The 19,636-nt window shown below is 40.3% G+C and overlaps 2 protein-coding genes across 8 annotated transcripts in view; one reads left to right on the top strand and one right to left on the bottom strand.

Moving 5' to 3' along the window:
• The first annotated feature begins 810 nt into the window (after positions 1-810).
• On the top strand, positions 811-6,091 carry LOC108666401 (zinc finger autosomal protein-like). 3 transcript variants are annotated; one of them, XM_018153277.2, is made up of 4 exons: positions 811-1,657; positions 1,818-2,410; positions 2,722-2,880; positions 4,109-6,091. In XM_018153277.2, the coding sequence occupies exons 1-4, from the start codon at positions 1,543-1,545 to the stop codon at positions 5,144-5,146; spliced, it is 1,905 nt and encodes a 634-aa protein (XP_018008766.1). In that variant the 5' UTR covers positions 811-1,542; the 3' UTR covers positions 5,147-6,091. The 3 variants fall into 3 exon arrangements, with proteins under 3 accessions (XP_018008766.1, XP_018008765.1, XP_018008764.1); XM_018153276.2 differs by having other exon boundaries at positions 1,812-2,410; positions 2,725-2,880; XM_018153275.2 differs by having other exon boundaries at positions 1,812-2,410.
• LOC108666399 (zinc finger protein castor homolog 1) overlaps positions 6,086-19,636 on the bottom strand; it is a 31,358-nt gene continuing 17,807 nt past the window's right edge. The window contains exons 4-17 of one of the 5 annotated variants that reach the window (XM_018153270.2): positions 18,404-18,575; positions 17,229-17,430; positions 16,693-16,909; positions 15,859-16,043; positions 14,574-15,275; positions 13,918-14,127; positions 13,383-13,397; positions 12,203-12,535; positions 11,801-11,952; positions 11,313-11,396; positions 10,712-10,935; positions 9,154-10,378; positions 8,610-8,833; positions 6,086-8,319 (exon numbers count right to left, since the gene is read on the bottom strand). In XM_018153270.2, the coding sequence (XP_018008759.1) occupies positions 8,048-8,319; positions 8,610-8,833; positions 9,154-10,378; positions 10,712-10,935; positions 11,313-11,396; positions 11,801-11,952; positions 12,203-12,535; positions 13,383-13,397; positions 13,918-14,127; positions 14,574-15,275; positions 15,859-16,043; positions 16,693-16,909; positions 17,229-17,430; positions 18,404-18,575 (4,217 nt within the window). In that variant the 3' untranslated portion in view covers positions 6,086-8,047. The remainder of the gene's footprint in view (positions 8,320-8,609; positions 8,834-9,153; positions 10,379-10,711; positions 10,936-11,312; positions 11,397-11,800; positions 11,953-12,202; positions 12,536-13,382; positions 13,398-13,917; positions 14,128-14,573; positions 15,276-15,858; positions 16,044-16,692; positions 16,910-17,228; positions 17,431-18,403; positions 18,576-19,636) is intronic. The other 4 variants (XM_018153273.2, XM_018153272.2, XM_018153271.2 and 1 more) reach the window with 4 other exon arrangements.

Below are 19,636 nucleotides of genomic sequence, written 5' to 3'. Positions count from 1 at the left end.
TTTCTATGGTGCATGCACTTTTGATGTACCTACTCGTCATAAAAACATGCACAGCCGANTTCAATGCTGACAAGTGTAAAGTACTTCACCTCGGCAAGAACAACGAACAGCAAGCTTACAGCATGAGAAGACACCTGTCTCTTATACACATCTAGATGTGTATAAGAGAAATGAGTAAATCCCAATAGCAGAACAATGAATATTTAGAGATTTCCAATAATTTTGGCCATTGTAGCGGCTAATGTAGCGCGCTACATTTTACTGTAGCGGTAGCGGTAGCGCCCGTTACAATCTAGTGGGTGTAGCGGTAGCGGTAGCGCCCGCTACATTTAGAGCATGTAGCGGTAGCGGTAGCGCCGCTACATTTCCAAGTAGCGCTGCCCAGCTCTGAGTATAGACCTGTGTTTTGCAGGTTTCAATTTAAGTTTAACTTATCTAGTCAAAAAATTGCATCATTTTGAAAAAAAATTGGTCAAAGTTACCCCATTTTACGGTATGTAAATTCCGCAAATAAAGTTTTCATGCTGACACTTGTCTGCCACTTTTTTCGAAGCAAAATTTTTTAATACAGCAAATATTTTTTTAATACAGACCTTAGCAGAAGTAACTTTTCAAAATATTGTTTTCATCATTTTTTCAGGAATTTTTCAAAGCAAGTAAATGTAGTATTTTTGAACTTCCTATTTACTACATAGATAGGAAAAATGTTGACGTTTACGCCACTATATTTAGTTTTGCAATATTCCAATTAGTTTTGCTACTAAAACAGTTTTATGCCGTGTCGGAGGACTGTCCCGAGTTACTCCGCCCGTCCCGAGTAGCCCCGGTTGACGGTAATATGTTTTCAGTTTGGTACAATTGTGTCCATCTTACATTCTCTACATTTACAGCTAACATCAAAATAGAAAACAATATAGTTAATAAATACCATACAATGTCTAAATCAAAGTATATTTGAAACTAAATGTTGCACACCTCTAAAGTGCATCAAAATAATTTTTAATTTTAGTGATGTATTTAAATGTTCTATACTTTTGCTGACACAATTAGTAAAATATTGAGCATTGCATCAAACCAATAAAGATGTTGTAGAGTTTTGAGTAAAAAAATCTCCTTGGCACCCTCAAAATGTTTGCCTGCAATGCTACTGCTTATCCTTTATGTCCAACCTAACATTTGTGCTTCAAATTCTTACTTGGCACCTGTAATGAATAACTAAGCACCCAATAGATGCAGGTGCACAATTATTGTGGTCTTTTTAAATTCTAATTTTTTGGACTTTTTCACAGGCTTCAATTTTCCACAGGCAAATTCATGCCTTGAAAATTTGTTCTAACACTGGCCATAAGTTTTTTTGCTAAAAGATTTTGGTCATAGGTTTTTTGCTACCTATCACATTGAAGTAATTGGTTTTTTGAAACCACTTTCTGATGTAGATTTTTCTACCACATTTTGGTGGTAGATTTTTTTGCTCCCACATTTTGGTGGCAGATTTTTTGCTCCCATATTTTGGCTGTAGGTTTTTTGCTACTACATTTTATCATGGCTTACAATGTTAAACTCCTCCAGTTCTCTGATGCTGCCACCGTAAGAGGCCGGGGAGCTGAGCTGAGCCATCTTCAGGAGTCTGCTGGATCCCATGGAGTCAAGCAAGAAGGTGAGTGTATGATATATATCAATATTGCACACCTGCCATTACTTACCTACATGTTACTTCACAAATACTGTTATAATGTGTACTACAGCATTGCTTTGAGATTTTTTCTGCAAAACTTTGCTGTCAGTGTTGCTAAAATGTTGTTCATATCCATTCACAGAGGCTGCTGATCCAACTCCGGCTCTCGAAGCCATCAGCATCAAGAAGGAGGCTGAGTTTGCTATGGAAGCACTTGAAGCCATCGGCATCAAGAAGGAGGACGAGTTTGATATGGAAGCCCTTGAAGTCATCAGCATAAAAAAGGAGGCCGAGATCAATACGGAAGCCCTTGAAGTCATCAGCATCGAGAAGGAGGCCGAGATCAATATGGAAGCCCTTGAAGTCATCAGCATCGAGAAGGAGGCCGAGATCAATATGGAAGCCCTTGAAGTCATCAGCATCAAGAAGGAAGCCGAGGTTAATATGGAAGCCCTTGAAGCCATCGGCATCGAGAAGGAGGCCGAGATCAATATGGAAGCCCTTGAAGCCATCGGCATCGAGAAGGAGGCCGAGATCAATGTGGAAGCCCTTGAAGCCATCGGCATCGAGAATGAGGCCGAGATCAATATGGAAGCCCTTGAAGTCATCAGCATCAAGAAGGAAGCTGAGTTTGCTATGGAAGCCCTTGAAGCCATCAGCATCAAGAAGGAGGTTGAGTTTTATATGGATGGAGTATCTGTGAAGGAAGAACTATCCATAAATGAGGATGATAAGGTAGGTAAACAAGAGTTAGAATTACAAGTGTTAATTAGTTTTCTTATAATTGAATTTGTACCTGTGCTGCAAAAATTTCTTTATTATCCTTTAATATTATTGGATATAATTTCTCACAATTTATTATTTGCATGAAGGGACCACCAGACAATTTACCGTCTCTAAAGAAATTGTGATAGTGAACACGAAGCATCCCTTTTTCTTTTTCAAATCTTTCACTACAAAGTTACAGAAAATGTTATCATGTATACAACCTATTATCACAGGAATATAATATTTTAATATTTTACTGATGCTCACAAATTTTGTAGCAGGTTTCTCCAAGCGAGCCTCACAGTCCTGGTTGTGGTGACCAGCAAGCTCAGCCATTGTTTGTGCCGTGCAAGATGGAGCTTCAAACCGAGGAGGATGTAGATTCTTGTGCATCACAAGACGTCATCTCGTTCGTCTTTACTATGCCTGGAATATTGGTGTGTACTGAAGGGTTTGTCTTGTCAATATGCCTGGAATATTGGTGTGTACTGAAGGGTTTGTCTTGTCAATATGCCTGGAATATTGGTGTGTACTGAAGGGTTTATCTTGTCAATACGCAGTGTAAGTTGAAAATTTATACTTATCCGATTAATAAGAGGAATGAGTGAGATAATGTCCAAATAGCGATGTACTTGTTGCCTTTTTTCTTGTTAGACATTCTTATTCCTTTTGCCCTGACAAAAGTAAGTAGAAGTGCAACGTGCAGGAAGTACCATCATTTGGACAACTTGACCCATTCATTTTTCACAGGGCATAGCCATGAATCTACTAAAACTAACGTGTTTCAAGTTGAAAACCAGTGCATCCTAATGGCCAAATACTTCCTTAAGTTCTTCATAAAGTTCTGTCAAACAAGTTGAAATCAGTAAATTAGTTTTTTTTTTTTGTAATCACTGGTATGAATGGTTAGATTAAAACAAGCACTCCTCAAAACTCCCTGAACAACTGATGATTGAATCCTGAAGTTGAATTATCTGATCTGCTGTACTGTTTTAGTCAACGGTATACAGGGGTTGACCAAAAAAAGGAAACATCATATAAATAAATAAAATACATTTTAGATGATCTGTAGCTACACAAAATATATTTTATTATATTTTGTATATAGGTCCACCTTTTGCAGCAATAAAAGAATCAATTCTCCAAAGTATGTACTCGAACAAATTGCAAATTATTAGTGTGCAGCTAGCACCTGACATATGAGCACAAAAAATTAGGCCCCTCTAATGTCAGAGAGGTACCTATGCCATTTTAGTAAGGATGTAGCCACAAAAATTTGATAAAAATATCTGAAGCAGCATGAAATATCAATTAGCAGTAAAGATATACTATAAATCAATAAAATCTCAAGTCATGTTCAAAAAATATAATTTCAAAATGTTGAGCGTTTCTCTTATTTTGACCAAGCCCCCTGTACACGCAAGTAATTTTGTCTCCCCAGTTTATTGTTGACTCAAAATGCATTTTCAACTAGTTAATTCTAAAGAATATTCAATTGCATAGAGAAACTGTTACATATGTCTGGTTCAACTGCAGTCTTAATTGTAAACAATCTCTTGTATATATTGTAATGCAATTTTTTCCTTTATATATCTCAATAATTGTGTTATCATTTCTGTTATATTTTTGTATTCATGAAAATTCTAGTTTGGTTCGTCTTGGCAGGACGGCAGCGCGTCGCCCACACCAACGAGCGCCCCACATGCTGCTGTTGATCACGTCTCTGGAGCCTCCAACTCTGAGCAATTTACTCAGAACCTCGCACAGCCCACATGTACATTGGTCAAGACAGAAGTGGTATCCGAACTACCGCAACGTAAATCATCCTTCAAGCCACATTCCTGTCCTCATTGCGAATATTTATGCAGTTCAGAGAATGAACTTCAACTACATGTTTATTCAAAACATTCCAAAGAAAAGCCGTATCGCTGCTCTCTGTGTGAACATTTTTGTAATACGAAAAAGAGACTTGATTACCATATTCTAACCAAGCATTCACCACACAAACTTCTTTACTGTTCGCACTGTAACCATTCTTGCTACCTGAAACAAGACCTTACTAGACATATCCTGTGTATGCATTCATCAGAGAGACCTTTTCAATGCTCAGATTGTGACTTCGCTTGTGTCTCCCAAAGTTCACTGAAACGCCATTTCCTTTCAATCCATGCACCGAAGAAACCTATCCAGTGCTCGGAATGTGAATTTTCTTGTATCTCGAAACATGCACTGAATCGTCATTTCCTCGCTAAGCATTCATCAGAAAAACCCCTACAATGCTTGGAGTGTGGAAATTCCTACGTCACTAAAAGCGATCTCAAGATCCACGTTCTTATGAAACACTCGTCGCATAAATCTCAACACTGTACCCAGTGTGATCGTTCTTACAGCACCAAAGCACAACTGAACCGTCATGTTCTACACATACATTCTGTGAACAAACCCTTCCGCTGTTCGGACTGCGATTATTCGTGCGTCAGGAAAGAGGTGCTAGATCGTCATGTTCTAGCTAGGCATTCACTAACCAAGCCCCTCAACTGTTCAGAGTGTGAATATTCTTGTGTTTCCAAAAGGGAGCTGAATCAACATGTTCTTTATAGGCATTCACTGGAGAAACCGTTTCATTGCTCGCAGTGTGATTATGCTTGCGTCGAGAAAAGATTCCTCACTCGCCATATTATTAATAAGCATCAATCCAAGTAGCGATTGAACTGCACTCTGTGTTAAATTTCACTTGCTCCATACGATGATGTTACGGACTGTGGTTAATTTCAAATTTGAGCATTCAAACTCTTTCTTTTTCTTAATGTACGGTATTTATTTGTTTGCTAAAAAATATAGACCTTTTCGTAATAATAAATTGAGGGAATGATTTCCTTGCATCTGAAATTGTAGAGATACGTGCCTCCATAAGCTCGATCATATAATTCTTCCCTGCGTTAACAGCTCGCCTTTACCTTCTCTTGAGTGCTGGATACACAAGCTATCTTCAGACTCGGGTCTCCTTGGTATCTGATTTCAAACGAATATCTTTGAGTCTCAGTCAGCTCCAACCTATAATGACTGTGAAGGGCGTCAGCTCTAACTTACGATGATCGTAAATAGAGTCAGCTCCAACTTAGAATGATTTCAAATTCTATCCAGTAACACGTCCGCAGTTGGCAGCAGCAAAGTACGCTTACAAAACTTGTGATAATTTTCGCGTAACTGTTCGCCTTTGTTTCAGGTATCCGCACTCGAGGCTTATACATGGAATTTTAGTGATTTAATGGATAATGTATTTTTTTTTGTATTTAATCCTTGGAAAATGGCCGTCGCTTAAAATTCACATTGTAATTCGGACGTTGACGCGTAAGAGGCTCAACTGTAAAGCCATTGTGTGTAAAGTGTAAAACAATTTAGTCAGTGATTTATTTTTGTCAAATAAGTAACTTTTGTAAATACTACTGAGCTGTATCTATAGCTTGAAGAGAAATGAAAATCTATTCCATTTGTATTGACGAATAAAATATTTCGCCCGTCTGGCAGTGATGTGACTTAAAAACTGTGCGTGAAAAATATCGATTGAAGCCTTAATTGTTCCATAACTATTTGGGCGATGATTCATTAACATTGTGAGTTTGGTGAGTAAAACTCCAGAAATATGTACTTCAGATTTAATTTTCTCTTCCAACTATAAATGGAAACTTGTAGAGCTATGGAACATCAACTACTACAAACTATGTAAGTGCCCAGGTATACTGAAAACGCCTCGTATGTTCTTAGACTATATGTCCGCATCTAAGCTATTAAAAACAAATAAATAATTAATCGTACGAGGACACGATGGTTTTTGTTCAACAATTACTTTAACCATAGCAAAAGCTATAATGCAGAAGTGGTTTAATCATTAGGAATTGCAAAGATAGTCAATTTTATGTTTGAAATAAGGATAAAATTACCGTCTGTTATTGGCTGCATCAGACGAACAATTGTAACTAAACTGTCATAGTTGTTGAATAATTAATTTTCTATTCAGAAAATTTATTCCGAATCGTTTGCGTTTTAATTGTTGCAATTTTAGTGAAGTATGCATTTTGATCACGCTGAAAATCTTTATTCAAATAATCATTCCCTATATATGCTTTGTTTCTAAAACTTCGAACTGCCATGTGGCATTTAAGCGGCAATATGAACTGCATCTATTTGAGGCCGCTTCAAAGAAAATTTGCGGCAAAAAATGCGTTAAAGTTTTTAATAAATACCCGTTAAGTGTCTTGCTACCAAACACAAGGTGCCAATAATTCTTAATATAATTGATGCGCTATAATATCGTGTTATACACGAAATTTGCATTATGATTCACTAACTGGAGAACGTGCCACACCGAGGCAAAGCGCGAGTGATAGAAATACATGATGTATGAGAATACAATATACATTATTATTCACTCAACATGCTGAACCATGGATTGCGTTTCTTTCGTGTATGATAGACTGAATAGAAAGCATAAAATTTAGCAGGTTTGATGGTTGCTACATATACGAAACCTGACGCGTTAATCACTTGTGACGTGCAATCGTTACCTAGTTCTACTCCGTTACGTCAATTCATTCAAAATATGGAGATAAATACGGGACATTATTAGCAGTATTGTACCTTGTCTGGTATAAGCGAACAATAACATAATACCTTGTATGTCTTTTTCGCTGAATTACTTACTTCCGAGTTGGGGGCTGAAAAGTTGCTAGGTAAATATCCTGAATTTTGTGGAAGATCCATTCTAGAAAACTAGTATGGTTTTTTATATATATTAAAAAAAAGTATATTCCTTTGGGATCATAACTACTGTCCAAGGACCTCAAAATGCCTCCGTCTTCACCAAACGATGTCAATTGAACCAACCCATCCAATCAATTCAAAGTAAACACGGAATGGGAGAAATTATGCTATGGATATCCCAATAACGCAATCTTTAATTTTAATATCGACTAATAATAGTTACACTGGCAAATTTAATGTAGTTTCCATAGTGTTGGCGGCACAACGGTGTCCGACAACGGCGTTCAAGACACATGAGAAGACACACAAGGAGTTAAGTGAAGGCACTCCATAATAAGGCATTATTAAAGATATGTTCCATTCCACGCTGACGACATCAGCGTATTAATCAGTAGTTCGTCGCGAACTTCCCTTAACACTAATGAATGCATCTTAAAAAGGCACCATGTACACATTGATCATTAGGCACAACTTCTCTATGTACAAAATGATTATGAAATTAACAATTAATCATATTAATTAATCCGTTTCGGCATATACTACGCGTTATTCCGTTTATATACACACGATATGTACAGAAAATTTTGCTATAAACTGAGAAATGCAAGTAAATAAAATTAGATTGACGTGGGAAAAAATCCAGATTAATTTTTGTAAAATAAAAACTTGGGCGCTACAACATAAAGCAATCATTGTCCATGACCACAAAAACGATATAAATAATTTCTGCGTATAAATTATAGGTACTGCTGGACAAGATGGCTCAGCTTGTATGTGAACACGTGGCTGCTGTCTAGTACGTAGTACATATAATTAATTAATGTGCATAAATTAAATTATCTGCTAATCAAGATGTCTGAACTTGTGTGCGGACATCTGGCTGAGACCCAGTACAGAATAGTTGCACTTGAGGCAATGATAGTGCGTTTGTTTTTGGTTGTGGTTGCATCCTTGCACTCCGCAAGGTTGGGACGGTGTGAACTTTTCAAATCCTGCGGCGTTGATGGAATCTCGCTTCTGATGTTGCCGCCGGTGGGCGACCACTTTATTGGTGTCCGTGCATACGAAATCGCACTTCATGCAGTGGAAGTGAGATGCCTTGTTCTGCTGGCGCCCTGTTCATTCAACGAAATTGTCAAGAACTTGTACTAAATTGAATAAACATCATTATTTATGTCTGGACAATCTTATCCGAATGCAAATTTTGCTGCTGGACTAATGCGAGGTCAGCTAAAATTGAACGTTATTAAATCACCTATCTGATTCACATTAGAAGTGTATTAGAACAACATTATGATACAACTATGACTCTTTTTTATAGAAAGATAATGGCGTCAGCAAATCACACCTTAGAAAACAAAGTAGTAATTTAAACTCATTACTTCCCGCCAGTTTATCTACTCACCGACCATGGAGGCATAAATACAGTCAGATCGTCCGCAAGATACATTCGACCTGTACTGCTGAAAGTCGCCCCCCATGAGGGTGTCGAGGCGGTCATGGCGGGCGGTGTGTTGAACGAAGCGAGTTTTATCACAGAAGGAATACCCACAATCTTTACGCATGCAGTGGAAATGAGTCTGGTGTTCCCGGTAGCCGCAGTGTGGGTACTGGCAATCTTCGTTAAACCTGAAGAAGAATATGTCCGCTTAAATTGAATGAAGATTTAATAAAATGATGTCTCGGGGTATGTCCTTATATCTGCAATACGATGTTCTGGGACCAATCAAAAGATGTCAGGTATGAATATTATGCTCTTTTTAAAATGGAAATGGATTGATAATGGCAATCAATTTGGATTATTACAATCGGATTTACATGAATGCTAATTAATTATTCTAAGCACATCTGAGACCGATTTGCACTAGTCTACGTAACTAGTAGATCCGCATATAGCATTCTCGGATTTTTCATAGAAACATGATTACACCGATGGGAGCGGTACTTACCTAAATCTGTAGTAGCCCTCAGGAACTGGTTCATCTTTCATCATGCGCACCGATTGACACGATGGTCGTATTTTCTTAGATTCTTGAGCTGCGAAGTCATCAGTCCCAACTCGCTTGCCCAACAATGCCAAATGAGGCGAGGTACCTAGAGACGGAGGTAGAAGTGTTCCCATATCTCGGGGACTACTTAGCGAGGACGGATGAGCCATTCCAGGAGGACCTAGCCCAGATTGTGCTTCAGAAGTTGGCAGAGGAGGGAGGTGCGCAGGAGGGCGTGGCACACCCATCATTAAAGCGGGGTGTGCCATGGCTGCAAGTGCAGGATGAACTCCAGGCCAAACAGATGGGGGCAGGAGCCGAGGTAGAGAACCAGGAGGGAATAAACCCGCCATTCCCAAAGGATGAGCAAAAGGGGATGGCAGCCCCGGGAAGCCAGCCTGAGTATACATGTGAGCGTTCGGAAATTGAGACGCTTGAGAAGAGCTGATGCCTATGGAAAATGGTGGAGGGTGACAGGTTTGTGAGGAACTTATTTCAGGGCTTTTTGGACTAGGTGGTCTATCACTAATATTATTAGGAGAATGACTAGGTCTATCATCGTCACTTTCCATAGCTTCTTCCTCTTCCTCTTCTTCTTTTCCAACGAATCCAGACCCCGACATGTGTTTCTGGAGATGAGGGCCCAGCTTTTCTTGCTCACTAAATGCCTGGTTACATAATTGACAGTGGTAGTGCTCCCTTTTCTTCAACTTACAGAAGGGACGGCCACATAAAATTTCACCGCTGTATTGAGGATGGTGTTCGGGAAGGAGTTTTTCGGGTGTGATAGTCGTAGGATTGAAAGAATCGCCACCGCATGACTCGTTATTCTGACCACAAGAACTGTCTGCATTCTCTTCACTGTTGTTATGGGACGAACTCTGCGTGAGATGCATAGAGACTTTGACCATGGATGGCGACTCACCGCTGTTATCCGACAACAGAGGTGGCGTCGACGGTGGGACTTGCGATATTCTAGGGGAAGAAGTAATCGTAAAGCTACTGGACACAGGCAGGGTGAAGGACGGTAGAGTGTAAGATCGGGTTGAGGACGGAGGAATGGCCATCACGAGAGCTCCTGGTTCACTTCGAGGAGTAGAGGTCCGGGCCCCTCCTTGCGGTAGGTTGGGGAATGGGGATAGAGGGTAGAAAATCCCCGAAGACTTCACAACTGGAGGAGAGAGATCTGAACGTCAGTGTTGTCTGTCTTCAACGTCACCAACGCATCCATTTATCCTACGATGTGTTCTCGGAGTAGAATTAGATCTGTTTGTTATCGAATAACTAGAAGAAATCAAAGGCAGGACGATTCCGTGAAATTTAGACACATGATTCCGTGGGATTAGGAATTTCAAGGAAGTTAACGTTCGGCTACATACTTACAAAAAAATATAATATTATACATATATAACACACATGATATAACTCGCTAATGTACAGCGTAATATTTGAAATAATCTTTTTTAAGAGTTGGTAATAATCGATTAGCGTCGTATTCGCGACCAAAGCATTCTGATACCTTGGCTTTTGAGTGGACTCTCGGATGCGGAGAGGCTACATGCCGGTGGTGCCTCCATGGGGCTGTGGGAACGAGCTTTGGAGGTGAAGGGCTGCTCCATGGAAGATGAAAGAGCAGAATCCTGGTCTTCCTGCAAGTGCTTGTCGTGGTGAGGCTCTAGGGCTTGGTAGTTCACGAAAGAGTAGCCGCAGCGCGTGCAGTGAAAATGCTTCAGTACTTGATTGCTGTAGGACAGGAACGTATGCAGAGTTGGACTAGAATTACATGGGTTATGGTACCATTACTTCCTCTCTGAATTGGCAGCATGAATATTTCTATCCCCAGTGAAAATTTGAAGCTTGTCTCGGGCAAAAGCCGCCATTATTAGCTCAAGAGCTGATCATAATAATTTTATAGTCATGGACACACTCGCTCAATTTAATAACTTGACAATCCACATCAGTACACAAGGCAATATTATCGAATACAAAAACTATAATAAAAACAAGTTATAATAACTATTCAATCAATTTCTATTACTCTCAACCAAACGCAAAATGAAGAAGCATTCGTATGATCAGTATAATAACCGTAAATTCGTTATACATATTAATTGGCTCACCTTTGGCATGAAGGTAGGCGACAGTCAATTCCCTTGTCGATGGATAGGAAGCCTTCGGGAATGTGGGTCGTTTCGTGGTAATTCCTGGAGAAGAAAATGAATAATGAAAATTTACATTTTGATTGAAATGAGTGAAAGTGCGTGTAAGTGTAGAGAGCCTTGAGTATGACATGGTCCTGAAACAGTGATACATTTATGGATATAGTACAACTCTACTAGATATCTGGTTGAGATGTTACCGGACCACTTCGCGTCAATACAGCATAAATAATTTGAATGCAACACCATACACTCAGTTCATAATCACCAATGCTTTCTAAACGACATTGTGGCTATGGACAACACTAATATCTATAGCCGTATATGATTGTACATATGCACAACACTGATGTCTATAGCCGCATATGATCGTACCTATGGTCTATGGACAACACTGATGTCTATAGCATCGTAGGATCGTCCCTGTGGATCGTGCACACTGATCGTACCTTGTGTGCAGCGGCAGGACTTCGACGCTGCTGGTGACGTACAGACAGCGGGGGTGACTGCAGTGATAGTGTCGCCTTGACAGCAGAGGGCAGAGTTGGTCGGGACACGGACTGCCTTCTTGCCAGAACGTGAACCCGTCTATTTCTTCGCCCTGCAGCAGAAAATGATTTGTTAGGTAATTTCTACCTATTAAATCTGGAATAAATTTTTTTACGCCGTCAGTTTAACACAACGGTTGAGATTGTATAGGCGCAGAAAACTCAGTGGCGTTGTATGAGTGGAGTTAAAAAAATACAACGAAATTCCTTGCATTGAAATCATTTCAAAATATATATTTTTCATCTCTTAGGACATTGGAGAAACTGAAAATTGGCTGCTGCATTCATTTAGTGTGCCTTCACCTGAGGTTGGGGAGGGTTGCACACAATCATGCCGGTGAGGGGTAGCATGTTAAGGCTTGGTCGCGGTGACTGAAGACCTGAGGAATTTCCTGAGCTGCTGGCGGTTACAGCTGTGGGTGTGGGGGGAGACTCAGCCATTTCTCTACCGAGCTGCGCCAGGTGAGCCAACGGAGTGGTAGCTACATTCCCCAAGCTGGTGATCATGGAGTGTGGGGGACCAGACATGGAGGTGGGAAGGTGGGAAGACAGGCAGTGAGGAGGAGGAGAACTCTTTGGTAGTTTGAAGCTGGTGAAGATGGCAGGAGGAGTGTCGTGGTTGCTGGATCCCGGTAACTGAAGAAAAAGCAGGGGACAATATTAACCGTACGAATATATGTTTGATTGAATTAATTGCTATATCAAAATACTTCTACGGTGGAAATAGTTCCGAAAAAGGCATTTATCTTAATATATTTTTAACATTTTATTTTCTTTCATCATGCTTCTTCCTTTTGAATCGGTAAAATGATTAGGCACAAGAGTAGAAGTGTTCTGGCAGTTATACTGTATAAACGTGGCAATTATATAAACTGAAAGGACTGAATACAATATCAGGGGGGTTGTTGGTGGGGAGAGGAAATAAATGCTGTATCACAATGGAATGTTATAATTGCATAATTATTCACTATGCTCCTGAATTACGAATATCCGAGCGATTACAAATATTTGAATAAAGCTATCCATGCGCAGCTGTTATTACAAAAAATTTCGAGTTACGGGTTAAATTACTCATTTATGGATGCATACATTGGGCAATACGTGGGATGTTCGTATCAATTAGTAATATAAGGCATTCACTATCAATTCATTAATCAGTAATTAATTTCATTATTGAAATATTTTTATTCGTAAATGTTAATGACGATGAGACCCCCACTCGTTGTCACCTGAGAGGTTTGCAATTTAAAGCTTTTATTTTTGGATGGCGGTTGAGATCAATGAAACAGAGTGCAACAACATTTGTTATTTATTAATATAACGAAAATTAGATGGATGCATTGGTTCTAGTGTTATTGCACCAGCTATTCGATTGAATAAACTTACATGGTTTGCGACAAGCATAAAAAAGATCATTAGTGGGTTATGAAGCAATTTAGTTTGTTAAGTTCTGCGGTGAATAAACAGCAAAAAGTACACTTACACAATCATTCCAAACCTGTGGGAGAAAATCGAGAGAACATTAATACAAATTTGAGGTACTCATGAGATACATCTAAGCTCTCTTTAATGTTTTTGATCAACCTTTTTTCCGAGAAACTTTTTAAATCAGGATCTAAATTCACCAAGTGCCCATGCATGCGTACAACGCTCGCTCATACCATTCAAGAAGAATTAAGAAATAACTGTATTAAATGGCCGATCAATTCGAAATTCATGATAAATTCTTGCTGATATATTACTTAGATTCAGAAACATTATTTTTTGCAAAAATTCACTCAGTTCTGAGGAAAAAAAAAAATTGAGAACCCGAGATGACATATCATTAGCCAAAAAGCTATCAAATTATTCAAATAAAAGTAAACTTGGCCTCAAATTGTCTTTTTTAGCGTGGGCTGAAAGTCATTACTCTATATTGCCTATGATACTGTAAAACTATCTGCATAAAACTTAACGTTGATATTAAGTTTATCAAAAACAGGAATTAATTATTCTTGTAAGCGTGGAATGAGAGTCACCTCGACAATCCGGTTCTTGGGCGGCCTGCCACGCTTCCTCTTGAACATGGAGTCAATGGAGGTGACGGAGGCGACGCCGCTGTAGACGTGAGTGGAGGGCGAGCTGGCGGGGAGCGCGTGTGTCATCTGACGCGCGTAGTCGTGCATGCGGCTGTGCTCCAGACGGCGGAACGACTTGTCCGATAACGTGAAGAGTTCCGAGCAGCCGTCCTGTGCCGACACATTACGTCGTGTTAAATTATGCTCACGGAGCAATAAAATAGTATAAATATTTCCAATAACGATGTGAATGCAACGAATACATTCATTTCAATGATGTAATACCTGCATCGATGAATGTAATTTGCTTGCCTTTATAGCAGGTATGATAGGACGCAAGGCATTAGAGTAAACACAGAGTAAAATTAATTGAGTTTATAGGACTCGGTCTCTCTGGGAAATACCATGAGACATTATGCAGAAATAAAATAGTGCATAAGCAAAAAAATATTGGAGATCTCATTTGTAATGAAAATGTTCAAAAATTTATTTTCGATTCAAACATCCGCAATTCATAAATATATATAATATGTTTACAAACTTGTGATACAAAAATATAATAAAAACTTTTATCTAAATAATAAAAGCTTCGACTAGTGACGGAAATATCTACTAACCATTTTACAGTGGAAGTGCTCAGATCTGTCCTGTAGTGGGCAGTGGTGTGGGCACGGGCGGGTAAGATCCCCGGGCATGACGCGATGAAACTGTTCTTCAGTGACCAACGCAAGCTGCTCGTGCGCCCTGCCGTGATCTTTGGCGATGTCCAACGAACTGTAGACCAGATCGCAGTCCTCGCAGTGCCAGTGCTCAGTACCCGCCGCCTCGCAGTGGCATGGGTCATCGCGACCTACCAGACACATATACCTCTGCCAGGTCTTGTCATCTGTGACGGTGGTTAGGTCAACGGGGGAGGAAGGGCCCGAAGAGCTGGTGGGAGTGGATGTTGAACTTGCTGCTGATCCCCCCGGGAAGTAAGGGTGGCTGGTCGGGGGAATGACCCCAAGGAACCTAGCCAACGGGTGGTTTGGGTCCATCACAGTTGGTGGAGGAAAGCCACCCATCAGAAACGGGGAAGGCCGTTGCATGGGGTTGGCAGGTGGCACCCCAATAGTTTGGGTAACAGTTGGGGAAGAAGAATCATCCGATCGCAACTCCTGGCCCATGGAGAGCATGGGTGGAGGTAGTCCTGTCATGGGCCGAAGAGCCTCATGCAACAGAGGGTTGAGGGCTGGGTGGGTATCATGTATACCAAGCATGGTCTGCGCTAGACGGTACCTCCGGTAGTTCTGGTCGTGGTCTTGCCGCTCATGTTTCCGCTGCGAGTGAGTTGTACATACGTTAGTTTCAAAATTTATCTATGCAGTATTATTCGCTTGCATTACTAACCTTATTTTATCATTACTTTTGAATCAATGTTTTTATTTTAAGGGTGAATTCTCAGACTTCAATTTAGTTACTTTTCAATTTGATAAAATCCCATTCTAAAAATAAACTCTTGCCAGCATCTATTTCTTTTCAAGTTATTACCGAATTGATGAACGTCTCAAACGCAACATGGTTTCAAAATTAGAAGTTTGATCACATAAAATGCGCGCGACACAAAATTTTAGTGTGGCAGATGATTAAGAAGTTAGGTATAAATTCCTCCAAGTTCTGTACATGTGATTATAGGTCACAGTGTCACTCTCATTGCTCTGATTCGTGGCAGCTCTGATAAAGATAAGTTTTAATATCAGTCTCAGTTCAGGACGATTTTCCCACATTGGTCTGAGCATAAGCTTACTTAACTCTCGGCGAAATTACAAATATTTTTATAATCAATTGACAGATATGAATTCTACTTTCTTTTAAAATTTATTTTTGTCATCGATAATTTTGATCTTATGTTGAAAGCCTCACCTTGTGAGCGAATATTTGGTTAGACGAGTGAAGGACGTAGTTACAGTCTGGCCTGATGCAGTGAATGTGGTTGACAACGCGCGAGAACTTGCAGCCATCGAACGGACAGTCCTCCTGCTTCATGAACTTCTTAAAGCCGTCTTTGGTGAGCTGTTCGTCCTTGACGTGATATGTTTTGTGTTTCTCTGTAACATAATCATTATGATATATAATGAAAAATTATTTAATAATCTAAATCTAGAATACCTAAAAAAAAAGCCGTTGTCATGAATTACACGCAAGATGAAGCAAAGAGTAAGGGAAAGTTGGGTACCAAAATTTTAGCTGAAGGCAATAATGGAAGTTTAGTTGAAGGCAATTATTTTGTATTTAGTTGAAGGCAATTTTTGTTGAAGGCAATATTCTTTGATGTTTCAATATTCCCACGAAAGTTGGGTTGGACACGTAAAATTTTTTTATATTACAAAGACACGACACCTCTCTCTTCTAGGTCAATCAAAGCACTAACTAATGTGCCATTACTACCCTGATTTATTGTTAAAGAAAATCCTTTAATACATAAATAACTTACGGTTCACACCATCCCCCCATGTTCACTGTGCCCCATGCCCCACTTATCTTCGTTAATCAGTAATGAGTAATCGAGAAACGATGACACGATGGTTATTTTGAACATCAGTTCGTACTTGGCCACGTAAACAGGGGAAAATACTGGTAACAACTAGAGACGATAAAAGACGTTACATTGATCGTTTTACCGTCTAATGACACTGAAATCGTAACACATAAAACATCCCAGGAAGGAAAGGCAAAAATGCACCATCCTCAACTCACCCATATCAGCCTTGTTCTTGAATGTAAAGTTACAGTTGTCGCGCATGCAGTGGAAGTGCGTAGTGCGCTGTCCACTGTAAGTACAGTCCACTTGAGCACAATCTTCAGACGCCCTGAAGCGCTGGAAGCCTTCCTGCATGATGGCTGAGTCTTTACGATGGTAGTTGGCGTGCATCTGAACGTCTGATGTGCTGATGTAGACCTTGTCGCATCCCTCCTGAGGTTAAGTTGTAAACGGTCTTAGTAAGAATATGATAGCTTCGAATCTCGATATTGTTCAAGAAGCGGTACGCGAAATTAACAAAAAATATCATCGATAAATATCACAAAATTATCATACAAAATAAACAAAGTAAATATCACATAAAAAAAAACGAATATTAAAATCTGTTACCGATAAAAATCATCATGTGACAAATTCTCGTGAATACTAAGAATATTGCTGAAAAATAAAAACATTTAAAATATTGTTGCACAAAAGTTTAAAAAAAAACGAGAAAGTTACATTAGAGTAAACGTTTCATTCTTTAACGTACTTTAAGGCAGTGATAATGTGTCTGCTTGCGGTTGTGCGAGCAGGCGGCGAACCTGTCGGAGCAATCATCAGTGGGAGAATAACGCATGAAGCCATGCTGCAAGCTCTCGTCTCTCTTCTTGTGCCACTTGAAGTGCCTGATCATTTCCTCCTTCTTGCTGAAGATTTTGTTGGTGCACTCGAGGCAGTGGAAATGCTCCCTGCTTTGGTGAAAAATGACAGGACGTCCGTCAGTCGCAAGGCTTATGACGAATTGTGGCAACGTTCGCTAAAATGCCTACGACGCTTAGAAGCGCCTCTATACCTTCCCTTGGCACCCATTAACGCCCTCGGCTCGTCAATTATACTCAAGTAGCCGTCATTCATGTTAGGAGGCGACGACAGGCCCATTATTAAGGCACTCATGTACACCAAAACCCAGCCACATGATATATTAAACGTCTTACATTATGGCGCTTGACAAAAAAGGTTTCATGTGATTTGACATTATTTTAAAATGTTCATTTTGATTTCAATTTACAAGCGAAGATTTAGATAGTGATATTGCCTAAGGAAAATGCACCGTAGGTAAATTCATTTTTGGTAAATGCCAGAAATGCGATTCTGGAAGTGAAATTCAAGTTTTTAAGTGTGTGGCTCGTTATAACTATTTAATCTACGTAACTACTTTAGAATATTCTGCGATGAACTCACACACATTTGAATTGCCTCTTTAATTTTGGAAATTATAACGTTATTCGTTTGCAAGGTTTTAGCACTGTTACACTAAGTAATACTCTAAGGTGAGAACCACGAGTAAAGTTAGTCCCTTCTAGCGAGTAGATGAGCTATCAAATCTATCTATCTATGAGACCTAGTAAGTGAAGAAATGTCCTACGTTATTTTATATAGACATATTAAAGCATTAATTGAAACAAAAAATAAAGAGTTTAACGTAAAAACGAAATTTTCGAACAATGAACACTGAATTTTGCATAATAAACTATGTATGCTTAATACTTCAAAAAGCCGGTTTGCGCTCACTTGAAAATTAGGCTTTTTAATGATCTAGTGCAAACAGGAAGATTAATAATTTTAATTGCCATTAAGATCGCTCGATGCAACCGACTATAAAGAGCGTCACCAACTCCAAAGCAAATGAACGTCATTTTGCGAGACGAGAGGAGGCGCCCTTACCTTTGGTTGAGCTCCCGACAGGCGGGGGCGCCGCACTCGAGCGCCGACGAGAAGCGCTTCACGTAGCGCGTGTAGTCGACGCTGGTCTTGGCGAGCGGGTCTCTGGGCAGCGACATGCCTGCCGCCGAGCCCTGGCCCGTGAGCGACAGCCCAGCTAGGCCCGGCGTCACAGCTGTAAAGAGAATAAATGTCAAGCGTTTCTTTGGGTGAGTGGGCCCATGGGCAGCGACCTGCCTAGCTAGGCCCGGGGTAACAGCTGTAAAGAGTATGAATGTTAAGCGCTAATTTTGACGGGCGAACAGGCGGACCAGCTAGGCCCGGCGACGTGCCCAGCTATAGGCCCGGCGTCACAGCTGTAAAGAGAATGAATAGTAAGCGCTCGTTTTAGCGGGCGGGCCCATGGGCAGCGACCTGCCTAGCTGGGCCCGGCATCGCCTAAGTGAAGGAAACAAATGTGAGGCGCGGACTGACAATCAACAAAATTTGAACTGAAGGTCTCGCTAACAAATGATAAAAATGGGGCACATGGAATGTTGAATCAATTATGCAGAAGAAACAAAAATAGAAGAGAGAAATGGAGTTACAGTGGCATCAAATGAAACAAAGTATTGGAATCTATTAAAACACGGAGCACAACGAAGCATCGGGAACAGATGAAGCAGTGAAACAAATTAAGCACCGAAAATAACAAAGCGTTGGGCACAGATGAAGATGGGAATAAATGAAGCACCGAACGCAACGAAGCGTTGGGCACATATGAAGATGGGAACAAATGAAGCCCCGAAAACAATAAAGCGTTGGGCACCGATGAAGCAGTGGAACAAATGAAGCACCGAGCACCACGAAGCACCATACACACATGATGGTGACAACAAATGAAGCAACGACTACAATATGAAGCGGCTCAGCCGAGCAGGCGTTGCACGCGCGGTGGTCCCATATGTCTCAGTGGCGGGAGAATTGCGTGTTTTTCTTGTGCCCACACAAGCGATGCCACACATGCCCCATTGGGCATGAGGGTCGGGCCGCTAATTACATCGGGCACCACAATTGTGCAACACGGGAGGTCATGACGCTTCCCTTTAATAATTATACCTAAAGCCCTTCACGAGGAAAATTTAATTATAATTCTGGTAGGAATGAGTGTTTGAGCAACTCTTTGCAGCAAAAAGGTTGCAACTGAGGTAAGAATTAGGTTTGGTAAAGCATTTCAGTGGCCGATGTTACTTACAA

Source organism: Hyalella azteca, unplaced genomic scaffold (assembly GCF_000764305.2).
Source record: "Hyalella azteca isolate HAZT.00-mixed unplaced genomic scaffold, Hazt_2.0.2 contig14448, whole genome shotgun sequence".
In the NCBI taxonomy this organism is placed as follows: Eukaryota; Metazoa; Arthropoda; class Malacostraca; order Amphipoda; family Hyalellidae; genus Hyalella; species Hyalella azteca.
Note: the sequence above shows the minus strand (reverse complement) of the source record. Positions and strands in the feature narration are given on the sequence as shown.

Coding starts and splice junctions, on each gene's coding strand:
- LOC108666401 (XM_018153275.2), top strand. CDS start 1,543: ATGGCTTACAATGTTAAACTCCTCCAGTTCTCTGATGCTGCCACCGTA. Junction 1,658..1,811: donor CCATGGAGTCAAGCAAGAAG/GTGAGTGTATGA, acceptor GTTCATATCCAT/TCACAGAGGCTGCTGATCCA. Junction 2,881..4,108: donor TTACTATGCCTGGAATATTG/GTGTGTACTGAA, acceptor TCGTCTTGGCAG/GACGGCAGCGCGTCGCCCAC.